Source organism: Aulonocara sp. 'chitande type north' Nkhata Bay, linkage group LG16, assembly GCF_057382095.1.
Source record: "Aulonocara sp. 'chitande type north' Nkhata Bay isolate Kocher_YH1m ecotype deep benthic linkage group LG16, A_spYH_male_GT1.1, whole genome shotgun sequence".
NCBI classification, from domain to species: Eukaryota; Metazoa; Chordata; class Actinopteri; order Cichliformes; family Cichlidae; genus Aulonocara; species Aulonocara sp. 'chitande type north' Nkhata Bay.
The window spans coordinates 27,205,526-27,219,634 of record NC_141359.1 but is presented as its reverse complement, the minus strand read 5'-3'; the positions used below and the strand labels follow the sequence as shown (position 1 = coordinate 27,219,634).

Sequence of the window (14,109 nt, the reverse complement as noted above, 5' to 3'; positions counted from 1 at the left end):
AAAGTTTAACTGCATACAAGATCTGTAAAAAATAAATAAATAAAATAAAATCTATATTGAAATTTTAGCTTTTAAAGAAAACAGTTTCTTAAATGCAAAAGATATATAAAAATCTCAAATCTCAATCACAAAGTAAACTAAGGAATAAAAATGTACCTTTTCTCTGTCTTGTTGGAAGATTTTCTGACATTATTAAAAGGTAAGTTTAAAAACCCTCAGGTCAGGTACACCCCATCTCCCCCTTTAGCCTCACCCCTGTTTGCTGAAGGTATCGCTTTTATGAAATTAAATCATGATTTTACCAGTCTGGTGTCAGACTAAACTCCCAGGAGCTTTTTTCCAGTAAAGGTTTTAATGGTAATTACATGAACAGCCCTGCTGTTTTGGACGCTCATCCTGACCTCACCGTTCTTGGTAATGACTCTGACTCTTTGCTCTGTGTAAACAGACTCTGGCTCCACATTAAACTGTGCCAACATCAACATCACTGCTGCTATTGTGTTATCAGTGTTTTTGAAAAGCTAGCATTTACGTTGTTTTGGCAAATGAGCGCGCTACAGAGCCTTGCGTTAAACACAGCATAGAAGAATTTGTGTCGAATGTTTTTTAGAATTAAATTACTTGATGAATTTTTGCAGCCCTACTAGCTTCCATTGGCTGTCTTCTGTTAATGGTTGGTTTTGTTGGTCAATCAGGAGCTGATTCAAAATGCAGATGATGCTCAAGCCACAAAAGTGGTTTTCATCCATGATGAGCGAAGCTATGGGACTGAAAGCCTTTGGACTGAAGAACTGGGAAAATTTCAAGGTATTTATTGATTAACAATAAATAAAAAAGCTTTTCTCTAAAACATATGTTTCTAATGTTTCTTTTACTTTTACATGAAAAAAGGTTAAAAAGAAGAAAAATCAGTCAGTCTTTTTTTCAGTCTTTCTTTTTTTATGTATTATCACAAAGCCATGAGAATGTTTTATTTTTACGAAGGTCCTGCTCTCTATGCCTACAACAATGCCGCATTCTCTGAGGACGACTGGGGAGGAATTCAGATGGCTGGAAGGAGTGTCAAGCGTGACGACCCGAACAAAGTCGGGAGGTTTGGAATCGGCTTCAACTCTGTTTACCACATAACAGGTGAAACTATGTATAGTTATCACACTTGATAAGAGTAATGTTTGTTTTGTTTTTTTAAATAAACAATTGACAGTAGCATATCTTTACTTTGTCCACAGATGTGCCAAGTATATTCAGTTCAGGCCACCTTGGCATGATGGATCCCCAAGAAAAAATATTTGGAGAGAGAAATGGAGGGTTTTGGTGGTCTTTGGATGATGCTGAAGACCAAGAAGTTCTGCTGAATATGCGTGATCAGTTTCAACCATTTAGAGATATAGTCTCACATGTGTGTGAACATGGATGGTCAAAAGTTGTCATGGAGGATCAGCACTTCAATGGGACAATTTTTAGATTTCCTTTACGCAATGAAGCATCAGAAATTTCTGATAATCTGTATGACTCAGATAAAGTGGTTGAGCTTTTTGATAGCTTCATTGCAGATGCAGATTTGAGCCTCCTCTTCTTGAAAAATGTCACCTCCGTGTCCTTGTTACATATTAGTGAAAATGGAGCTGTTAACACCAGACTTGAAGTGAAATCTTCAGTCCCCACAGATGATGTTTTGGTGTCAGAAGAGGAGTCAATCACTGAGGGTCTAACAAGGTTCAAAGTTATAACTGTGAGTTCAAAAGACCAAAAAGAGACAAAGTGGCTTCTGACAACATGTACCATGAAAGAGGGCGTTGCAGAAGATCTTGATTTGCTTACAAAGAAGTTGAGCTTTTTACCTCAAGTTGACCTGGCATTCCCCTGTGGTGAGAAGAGAGACTGTAGCCAGAGCAGACTGAGCTGCTTTCTCCCCCTTCCAAACAATGAATCCAATAAGACAGGACTCCCAGTTTATGTCAATGCATGCTTTGGCCTCACAGACAATAGAAGACACATCAAATGGCAAGAGGAAGACCAGAGACATGATGAACATGCTTTATGGAATGAAATGCTGATGAAGGAGGTGTTTCCACAAGCATACATCAAGATCATTCAAGATGCCATTAAACTTGCCCAAAAATCTATCCTCCCTGTTTCCTCTGTGTACAATCTGTGGCCAGATCTCACTCAGATACAACACAAAGAAAAATGGCATGCTCTCACTCTGGATGTTTTTCATCACTTATTCAGACAGAACGTGGCCATCCTCTCTCTTGCTAAAGATGAAAGACAGTTTATCTCTCCATCAGAAGCTGTTTTCCCCTGCAATGGCCCAACAAGCACCAACATATTGTCTGCCATTAAAAGGACTTTAGTGTCATGTGGAGAAAATCTTGTCACTTTACCAGCTAGTGTTGCAAAGGCTATACATGAGGCCTACCCAAACCCTGCTACCCTAAAACATGTGACTCCAGCATTCCTCAGGGCCATTCTCCACAGGACCGGTGTGGATAACATCACCAAAGATGACAAACTCAGTCTTTTGGAGTACATTTTAGGTGATGAACAATACAAAGAACTTGAGGGTCTTCAGCTCCTTCCACTCAGTGATGGCTCTTTCAGATATTTCACATACAGAGAGGAAGACACTGCTTTGATTGACAGCCATGAATGTCCAAGGTAGGATTTCCATACATCTATCAATATTTAAAATAAATGTTATATTCATTATGACTAAAGTTGCCATTTTTATGTGTTATTCACATATTGATTGTAACTGAATATTTGGAAGATTCAGGAATGTTTCTATACTGAATGAACTCCTAACAGTTTGATTGACAGAATCCATTGCACTTTTTTATAGAGTGTTGCTGCCATTCTGTAAACCCTTCTTCATCCCACATGATCTGACTCCAGCCTGCAGTGCACATCTGAAAGAACTGGCCAGAAGAAGTAAGTGAAAGTAATTTTAAACAATACAGAGTCATTTGTACACAGCTACACATTTTAGCACACACATTTATTCTTATCTTTAAAAAACAAATCTTTTTGATCTGCTCTTCAGATTTCTTCAAGATCACCAACATTGATGCATCCCATGTGGCTGAATATGCAAGACGATATTTGCCACCAGACTGGAAGCAGACAGGGAAAAAACTTGTTGCATGGGACAACAACAACAGTCAGCATCCACCTTTAGACTGGTTCCAAGAATTCTGGAGGTTTCTCAACAGTCATTTTAATGAGTTAAGTCCTTTCACTGACATACCTCTAATACCAGTTAGTCCTCTGTCTGGCAGTCAGACTGTATCAGTCGCAAAACTACAGCAGAGCACAACCCTGATCTTTCAGAAAAGTAAACAGCTGAGTTTGCCAGACCGAATAGCTCAGCTGGTGAACAAAGTTGGTGGCACAGTGGTGAGAGGAAATGAGTGGCTCAAGCATGTAGACCTTGACTCGTACGTGCTGTGCCCATCTCCAAGGAGTGTTTTGAAGGTCCTGATGAATTTAGATTTCCAGCATCTTGTCACAGAACTCAAATCCGCCTCTTACACAGCACGAGAAGAACTGAAAGATTATCTCTCTTATCTGGATTCTCTCTCAAATACAGAGAAAGATTTTCTCTTGAGGTTGCCTTTGTTTCAAACCATGAAAGGATTCAGTGTTGCAGCTCAATCGAAACAAGCTGTGCTTCTGATCTCAGGCCTAACAGTACCAACAGAGCTCCCTATGCCTGATTCCATAATCCAGTGTTCTACTGAGACTGACCGCAGACTGTTACAGCTGCTCAAAGTTCATCTCTTGGACACCGCCGAAGCAGCCAATGTTCTTGTTGACAGCATAAGGAAAGGCGCTTGCAGCAGTGACAACACTAACAAAACAATGACTTGGGTTTTACAGTATGGTAAGGTGCTTTTCTCACAAAACGAATCCCTGAAATGCAGCTGTAAGGACTTGAGCTTCATTGAGGTGAATGGACAGCTGAAAAAAGCCTCTGACTTTTTTGATCCAAGAATTCAGACTTTTAAAGTCATCTTTGAGTCAGACTTCTTTCCACCGCCTTCATACACTCATTCACTGCAGATGCTGGAAAGCTTAACAGAAATCGGATTACTGAATAAAGAGATAGATGTCTCACCTGAACATTTGCTACATGCTGCCACGCTGACTGACAAACTGTGTGTGAACTCACAAACTGAGGCTCTGAGAAGAGCTCAGGTTCTGTTGGAAATGTTGGAAAGTAATGATCTACTGACAAAGTTTTCTCACAGACAGCTTCATTGCCTCAAAATGCTTAAATGGATCCCATGTGAACAACCTGGAAGTGAGAAACAATTCAGTGATAAATCTCAGAAGTATTGTTTGTTTTGCCCAAATGAAATAAGACATTCTGTTTATAAGGACATTGTTGGACATGTAATGCCACTAACAGGTAAGCTCAGTGACAGAGTTAGCAACAGACTTGGTCTCAAAGACCTACCACCACCTGAAAAAGTGATTGAAAATCTTTCAGTCTTGAAATCAAAAGCACTGGAAATGGCTAATCCTGACACAGATGTAGACTTCAAAAGACAGCTGCACAGCATTTACAAACACATGCAAGACAATGTCTCTGTATTTGTTACAATGATGGGCAATGAGACATGTTGGCTATGGGCCCAGAACGAGTTTGTTGCACCCCAGGATCTGGTTCTTGAATACCCAAATAATCTAGATCTGAGTTCTTACATTGGGAAGGTGCCAAGTGAATTTTTGCCATACAGAACATTGTTCCAGAGGTTTGGCCTGAGAAAAGTACTTTCCAATGAAGACATTTTGGGCATTCTGTACTCCATCCAGCAAACAATTGAAGCAAGACAACCGCCATTTGCAAGTTCCTCAGAGGTCAAAGTGTCAATAGAAATTCTCAACTGGCTCTGGAAAGAGAAGAAAACAGTTCAGGATGACATCCCAGTGCCAGTCATTGCTGAGGGAGGAAAATTTACCCTTAAACCACGATCAACAGCTCTTTTCTGTGATGTAAGCAAAAATGGACTGAAAGAACTAAACTGCAGAGAAGAGGAAATTTATGTCATACATGAGGAAATCCCAAAAGCAGCGGCTGAATGGCTGGAAATTCGTTTTCTCAGTACCCACATCCAGTGTGGACAATCTGAACCAATAACAATGAGAATAAAAAACATTCTTAAAGAGTACGATGAAGACAGTGACATCTTCAAAGAGCTCATCCAGAATGCAGAGGACGCTGGGGCAGATGTTTGCAAGTTCTTGGTGGATTTCAGAGTACACAGAGATGCCCCCGAAAGCCTGATTGACCCTGACATGGCTCTTTGTCAGGGACCTTGTCTTTGGGCTTTTAATAATGAGCAGTTCACAGCAGAGGATTGGAAAAATATTGTCAGAGTTGGCTCAGCCTCAAAGGAAAACAAAGTGGAAAAAATTGGAAAGTTTGGACTTGGATTCAACACTGTGTATCATGTGACAGATGTCCCCTCCATCCTTAGTGGCAACACTCTCCTCATACTTGATCCAAATGTTACTCATCTCACAAAGCATATCAAACATAAATCAAATCCTGGAATCAAGCTGGATCTCTCTCAACAGCAACTCTTTCATTGTTTTCCTGGTCAGTTTGGATCATATGAAAACATTTTTGACTGTAATTTCACTCGAAAAAGTCCTCCTGAACCCTATCCAGGCACTCTGATCAAATTACCTTTCCGAAGTGAAGAAGAAGCTGTTAAATCAGAAATAAGCACAAATGTGTATCAAAAACCCCATATCCTTGATTTTCAACATCTCTTTTCTAAGAATTCACAAACCCATCTGCTCTTTTTAAAGAACATCATTACATTATCCCTCCAAAATATCCCACACAATGGATCAACTCCACCAACAGAAAACGAAATAGAGACCATCTTCTCTGTGTCCAAAACCACTGTGAGTGCAATGGAGATTCCTGATGACACCAGTGTGTCCAAGCAACGTCATGCTGAGAAATCACTGATGAAAGTTGATGGTAAATGCAAAGGACTAATTGAATCTTGCACAGTCAGAATTATCCAAATATCCAGTCAGCAGTCTAATGAAAATGAAGTTCAGCTCTGGCTCCTGTACAACTGCTTTGGGACAGATGAGTCCTTTAAAATGGCCATTCACAAAAACAAGCAGGCCAGTTTCTCTTTGCCCATTGGAGGGATTGCTGTGCCTTTGCAAAACGATCCAGAAACTGGAAAATTCACCACATTACAAACAGAACTTGTTGGACAGGCCTTTTGCTTCCTTCCTCTTCCCATTCACACGGGTCTTCCTGTCAATGTAAATGGCACATTTGCTGTGACAAGCAACCGAAAAGGTCTGTGCGAAACTGGAGTGAAAAATGACTGGAACAAAGCTCTCCTTCAGGATCCAGTAGTGACAGCATATGTTACTGTACTCAAGGCACTAAAGAAAATGTCAGAAAATAAGCAGCTGGTGAGTTACTGTTATCACACCTTTTGGCCTGAGAGAGAGAAAGTGACTGAAACTTTCAAGCCTTTAGTGGATGCACTTTACTCAACCATTATTGACGACTCTGTTGGTCCAGAGCTCTTTAGTGATGGAGAACAATGGTTCTCAATGAACAATGCCATATTTCTTCATGAGAGCATTGAAAATGATGAAAAGATTGGTGACCTTGCAGTGCAAGTTTGTCAGAAATATGCAAAAGGACCCAATCATGTTGTTCCTCTTCCACTTTGGCTGAGAAATAGCTTCAAACAGGCTGGCCTAGAAAAGGTTTTACAAAACAGGACCTGGAACTGGGAGAAGTTCTACAGAGAAGCAGTGTTCAGTAACCTAACTACAATGGACTCGAAGAGTAGAGATACCCTTGTGCTGCATGCTATTGACCTTCATATCAAAGAAATTGACAATCTGCTGCTCTGCTATCCATGCATACCCACAAAGGGTGGACAGCTCCAACATGTCAGGAAACTTGTGAATCCTACAGGGAAAGTGGCCTGTCTTTTTGAACCAAAAGAGGGACGCTTGCTTGATGGATCCGAAAATGACTTCAGATCTCCAAAAAGGATTCAGCGTTTGTTGGAACTTGGTATGGCAAATGACCATCTCCCATTGGAAGACATCACAGAGAAAGCAGGCACAATTAATAAAACCTGGAGCATTGACAAAAAGAAAGCATTTGTCCACTTGAAGTGCCTTTTTGAACTGATGAAGAATCACATTTATGATGAAGGCTCTCACCACTGGAAAACACTGAGGACAACTGCATTTCTTCCAGCATATTCACCTGGTGATGCAAAAATGGAAGGAAATGTAACACTTAAAAAGCCCACTGATGTTTTTAGTGACAAATGCTCCCTTCTTGTTAACATGACACAACCAGTGCTGAATAATAGTAATTTGAAAATACACCACAGTGATCCAGTCCTAAAGATCTTGGGCGTGAACAGCACTCCGAAGCCAGAGGTGGTGCTCCAGCAGCTGCATGAAGGAAGCAAACAAGCACACTCCATTGACAGATCCATGCTTTACAAAATAGCATTTGAGTGCTATACGTGTCTGGATCAGTGGATCTGTGACTCTGGAAATGCCTCTTACATTTCACAACAAGCAAATTCATTTCCATTCATCCTCATTGGTGATACATTTGTGAATGTTGATCGTGTAGCTGAGAACGGGCAATTTGAAGCAAAGCCCTATCTCCACGTACTTCCAGCTGCCTTCACAAGCTTCAGGAACCTCTGGAAATGTATAGGTGTTGAAAAACAATTCACAATCACTCAGTTTCTAACTGTGTTGCAGGAATTAAAAGCTCAACATGGAAACAAGCCCCTAACAAAGAGTGATCTCTCAGTTGTCTTCACAATTTTAATCAAAGGGATTTTTGAGGCCGAATTGAAAATCACGGATGACTGTCTGATACCCAATGAGCATGGAGTTTTGCAACCTGCAAATGAGCTGTTTTACAATGACAGCCCATGGATGCCACTCACTTCAGGTGTCACATTATGTCACGAGAATATCCCACGAGCTATGGCTCGCCACCTTGGAATCAAAACAACAAGGCATCATACTCTGGAAAACCACATAGTTGATGACATGTCACCATTTGCTTTTGACTTTGAACAGCAGGAACAGCTGACTGTTCGTATTAAAAACATAATTTCAGCCTATCCATCAAAGAAGGATATCCTTAAAGAGCTCATCCAAAATGCTGATGATGCAGAAGCAACAGAAATTCACTTCATCTGGGACAAAAGACAACATGGAAAAGAAAAAACATTTGGGAAGAAATGGAACAATCTCCAGGGTCCAGCACTTTGTGTGTTCAACAACAAAGTGTTTTCTGATGCTGACATTAAGGGAATTCAACAGCTGGGAGAGGGAGGAAAGCACAGCACCCCAGGGAAGATAGGCAAGTACGGAGTTGGATTCAACTCTGTTTACCATCTGACTGACTGCCCTTCGATCCTTACAGGAGATGAAGTACTTTGCATTTCTGACCCCAATCAAAAATACATTGAAAATCATTCAAATAACCAGCGATATGGCATTGGCTATAAACTAGCTGACACTTTCAAAGAAATGTACGTAGATGTCTACAAATCATTTCTTCCAGACAAATTTTCTCTTAAAGAGGGCACCATGTTCAGATTACCTCTGAGAATGGGTACAAATGCAAATACCTCCAAAATATCACAGCAAGGAGTCACTGACCGCGACATGAAAGAACTGTGCTCTGCCCTGTCTGAAGATCCTGTAGGACTAATTCTCTTTCTGAAAAACATCTGCAAAATCAAAGTCCATGAAATCAGTGAAGATTCACAAGAACTTAAAACCATCTTTGAGGTTGAAAAAACTCTGCCACAAAGAAGTCGGGATGAGAAAGATGCTTTTGTAAAACATCTACAAAATGCACTGCAATCAGACAAAACAGCAACACCGCACAAGACTTTCTATGAAACTGTGATTTCCACCTCAGATAAAAGACAAAGTAAGTGGATTGTTGCAGAACAATTTGGCTCCTTCAAAGACAGCTACGATTTAAAACTATCAGAAAAACTTCCCCAAGCATCATTAGCTGCACGTGTGAACACAAAGGGATCCAGCATCATGGATTTTAAAGGAGAAGCCTTTTGTTCACTTCCTTTGCCAGGGAAAACTGGACTGCCAGTACATGTCAATGGAAACTTTGAGGTTGATTCTGCCAGGAGAAGCCTTTGGAAAGAAGATGGGAAGAGTAAGAAATCCAACTGGAATGAGATTTTGAAACAGAACGCCATTGCTCCGCTTTATGCAGACCTCGTGAATTACATCAGGCGAATGATCACAGTCAAGAAAGTTTCCCTTGCAAGGATTGAATCATGTTTCAGAACAGAATACTTGTGTTTTTGGCCAACTGTGTCCAAGGATGTTTGCCCAGACTGGCATGAAATGATACATGAAGTATACAGATCACTGAAAGAAAAAGGCCTTGATGTAATCCCTGTGATGAAGAGCTCAACATGGAAAATTGCAGATAAAAAAATTAAAGAATACTCATTTGACTGGTGTAATGTCAGCGAAACAGACTCAACTGAGGCACCTTACTTGACAACCTTGGGAAATTTCAAGCTGAATAACATTTTGGAAGATCTTGGAATGAAGCTGGTTCCTTATTCCGCAAACATGCAGAGGATTTGGACAAGTTTCAGATCTGCTGGGGTTGAAGTGAAAGAGGTCAGTCCCTCCACTGTGCAGACTTTCCTACGAGCAAAACCTCTAAATGATCCAACCCAAACAGATGAGGATTTGCCTTTACCCATAAGCGCCACTTTGATCAAAGATGAGAAAAGATGTTCAGAGCTCCTGAGTTTTTGTTTAAAAGATTTCTCCTCACAAAAGGTCACACAGAATTTACTCAATGGCCTTCCACTTCTTCTCACAAGAGATAAAGTTTTAAGACTCTTCAACTCCCAAACACCCACGTGGATATCAAGGTATGAAGATCTCTTCTTTGACTGCCAGGCTCAATTTGCAGATTATCAAATCAACATTTGGCACACTGACCTTCTTCAAAGATTAAAACTTGTCAGAAATATGACTTTGCACCACTCAGAGAAATATCTGAAACCATTAATTCAGCATCTTCTTTATGACTGTGACATTGATCCACACAGTGGTTTTCATGTCCCCAATGAGAAAATATTGAAGTGGCTAAAATTACTTTGGAAGTTCATAATGAATGAAATTAAACCGCCAACATCTAGAGATGACGAGTCCAGTCTGACATTAAATTATGTGAGGAAACTCTTCAGTGACTGCTATATTTTACCTGTTGTGTGTCCAAGGTTGAACAACAAGCACTTCCTGCAAACAATGAAACACATGTCAAGTGTTGTGTTTGCCTCACAGAAACACAAAGACATATCAGGCATCCTCTTCAAACTTGGTTTTATGAGGTTTGATCATGTTTTCTTCTCTGAGATGGACCGATGGATATATTCATGTCTACAAGATGAACTTCTTGATGTAGATGATCAAAGCTCAGTGTTGGATCAAGTGTACAAAATTAATCGCTCAGAGTTTTCCCACCTTTCAAATGATAATATGAAAGAGTTTCAGATGTTCCTGCAATCAGGATTATCCAAGTCCAAAGTCAACCAAGAGTATGTGAGGAAGCTCAAATCCTTACCAATATTTGAAACAACACATGGTGAACGAGTGAGGATTGATGGACCTAAACAGGTTTATGTTCTCAACATCGAATATTCAGTGAAATTTCCAGATTTGTTCAACCTGCCCAACACCGGCAGCATTTTTCTCAAGTTCAACTCTGAGAACCGCACACTGTCAGAAACAGTCAACATTCAGGTCCTGGATGATTTGCAGTATTTCATGAAGTTTATACTGCCTGCTGTACACCAACTCACAGAGACACAGATTCTTCATAGCCTCAAGCTGTTGCTCTCACTACATTACTCTTCAGAGGACAAGAAAACTATCATCTCCTCACTGAAGACAGTGAAACTGATTCGTAGTTCCCAAGGTAGACTAGAGCCTGCATCATACTACTTTGATGAGAGTGTGGAGCTGTACAAAACAATGCTGCCTCAAGAGAAATTTGTTCCTGAGACATTTTGGACTGAGCTGTGTGAAGGAAATGATTACCGGTACGCACCAGAAAATGCAAAAGAGCTGGTCAGAGAACTTGGAATGAAGCATGTTGTGTCAAACGATGAAATAATAAATTTCGCGTACCAGCTGGAATCAGAAGCAAAAGGAAAAGGAAAAATTGAAGACCTGAAACTGAAATCATCATTACTTTTCAGGGAAGCCTTGAATAAAGCATGTGATGTCAAAGACAACAACAAAAGTTTGCTGGAAAGCATTGCTGACATCAAATTCATTTTTCCAGTTAATATTAGAAAAGAACTGTCCAACTACCACCAACCATTTGCTGCTGAAGGAACTACTGTTAAAATTAGAGGCTCGTTGATTGAAAAAAATCCAGGACATCAGGATTTGATTTGGACCTCAATGCCAATTATTCACTTGCCAGTTTATACAGCACAGAAACTTATGCAGATGATGAAAAATGCAGGAGCTCATGAAGAACCACCTCCAAACTGTGTAACCAGTAACATAAGAAACATCTGTCAGTCACCATGTGAAACTGACCAGCTGATCAAAACACGAGCTAAAGTGTTCAGAAGTTCGTACGCTTACCTGCAAGCAAAAAGATTTGAAGGAAACCAGCTGGCTGGTCTTCCTGTTGTGTTGGTTGAAAAAGACACAAAACTTATGAGGCCTGATGACGTGTGTCTGTCGCTCTCCTATGATCTGGACTTCAGACCATATCTGTACAAGATTACTCCAGAAGATGCAATGTATGCACCGTTCTTTCAGAAAATTGGTGTGAAGAACGAAGCTACTGCAGAGCAATATTGTAATGTTTTGGCAGCAGTTTACGCTGATTCCTGTGATAAACAGAAACTACATTTGAACCAGCTGATAACTGTGAAACGAGCTGTTGAGCAGTTGTTTAAGTTAATCAATGCTCAGGGAAACCAGACGCTTCTTGAAAATGTTGAGACTCTGTATCTTCCTGCAGTAGATGGTAAATTATACCCATCATCCACACTCTGCTACAACGACACAGTGTTTGAGACCAAAAGGTTGGAAGAAGCGCTGGAGAACAAGTTCCTGCTGCTTCAGAAACTCAGTGAATGTCATTTGGGCAATGACAAATACAAGCATCATCAGCTGTTGCAACTGCTGCCTCAGAAATTTCAGCCAAAGATGCTGTCTGAGTTCACAGAGGAAAGAGTTGTGGAATCAGAGATGCAGCTTTGTGAACTTGAGACTGGCTGTAAATTTAGTGGATGGTTTGATAAACATCTCTCCTCAGGAGCCTTTAAATATGGATTAATTTGTCTTATTAGAGAGAATTCTCAAGGCAAAATAACACAAGAGGATGCCACTAAAATGTGTGAGAAGACTTTTGGCAGTATACAAATTATCTGCTGCAAAACATTGAAAACAACACTCTGGCTCGATAAACAGCCCCTTCCCAAAACAGATGAAGAAACAGATGTATCTGTGGAACGAGGGCAACAAGGGTGTACCTTTTACTTAAAGCACAATGATGACATGGCTCTCAAGGTAATAAATGAAGTCATCATGACACTGACAAAGGAGATTAATGCTCTTTTAGGGAACAGAATTGCATCGGTTCACCTTCCAGTGCTGGGACAACTCCTCATGTGTGACGATCTGCAAGATGTTCGGAAAACTCTGGCTAAAAATCAGATCCGTGACAGTGCTGAAACTGAAAGTTCCTCTTTTAGTCCAGCAGCCCCTGGGACAGAGGTTCCAGAAGAATGGCATGATTGCTTGGACATGAATGTCCTCAACAACTTTGAGGAGGGGGAATATGTTGGTTACAGCATTGATGACAAGTACATTTATGCAGTTATTGTTGAAGAACTGCCTGGTCACAATGGACGATATTCATGGAGATACAAAATAGAAGTAGGAGAAGATGAGCCCATTGAAGTCAGCTGTGTTGATCTGTTTCAGTTTAAACGAGAAAAGAAGGTAAAAACAGAAAGGAGGAAATGCATGGAGCCAGGACCACAGAAGAAGACGCTAAAACCAGAAGAAAACACTTGCATGGAGCTGGAACCACTGACAGGAGCTGTGCCACATTCTTCTGAATCATCAACAAATTCTTTACCAGCCTCTGTTGAGGAAGCTAAAAGGGAAATTGATAAATGTTTGGCAGAGATCTGGAGGCTTCCTGAGGAGGAGAGGCACAAAGCCATCAAGAGACTGTACCTCAGGTGGCACCCTGACAAAAATTGCCAGTCTCTCGCCAATGAGGGATTCAAATATTTACAGAATCAAATTGATTAGACTTAGCAAAGGCACAGTCAAAGCTGCAGGCTCGACCTTTTCAAGCAGAAACACAAATTTCAGAGGCTTCTATGAAGAGTGGAATCAGAAGGCCAGGTATCACAGAAATAGTCGAGAGAGGTTCTCTAGAGGTTATAGAGGTTTCCATTCCTACAACTTCTGGACCCATAATGAAAATGTCCCAAGGCCAGACAGAGAAGAGGCCAGGCGCTGGTGTAGACAGGCTCGCTGCGATCTCAATGCAGCTCACAAAGACACTGGTGGAGGGAGCACAGAGTGGTGTCTGTTTAAGGTCCATCAAGCAGTAGAAAAGTCTCTCATAGCAGCATGCTATAAAAGAAATGGACAACGCCCCAACAGCAGCTCAATTTCAGCCACTGCTGCACAAGTTTCCCGCTACAGCCTCCAACTGAGAGATCTGCCTGAGATTGTGAAAAACCTGCAGACACTCGGAGTGGATCCCAAAAAGACTCAATATCCCAACTGCCATCCATATCCTCACATACCGAACGGACGATTCAGATCAGAGAATGAAATGCTGGCACTGAACAAGGCATCAGAGCTCCTTAATAAAATAGAAGCATATGTGAATTAAGGATTTAAGACAAGGTATTGGTCAGTGTAACTGTTTTTCTAAATGTTAAAAGGATGATTCCCACAGTGGAAAACTGAAATATTATTTAGCATCACAACCAAAAAGGAATTTAAGTTGTATTTTTTTTTCTT

The 14,109-nt window shown here is 40.7% G+C and overlaps 1 protein-coding gene across 1 annotated transcript in view; it reads left to right on the top strand.

Annotated features, from left to right (window-relative positions):
- LOC147311721 (sacsin-like) overlaps positions 1–14,109 on the top strand; it is a 33,883-nt gene that overhangs the window by 3,030 nt on the left and 16,744 nt on the right. Inside the window, exons 3-7 of the mRNA XM_086266610.1 lie at positions 696–807; positions 985–1,131; positions 1,230–2,661; positions 2,846–2,934; positions 3,047–13,065. Of these exons, the coding sequence (XP_086122736.1) occupies positions 696–807; positions 985–1,131; positions 1,230–2,661; positions 2,846–2,934; positions 3,047–13,065 (11,799 nt within the window). The remainder of the gene's footprint in view (positions 1–695; positions 808–984; positions 1,132–1,229; positions 2,662–2,845; positions 2,935–3,046; positions 13,066–14,109) is intronic.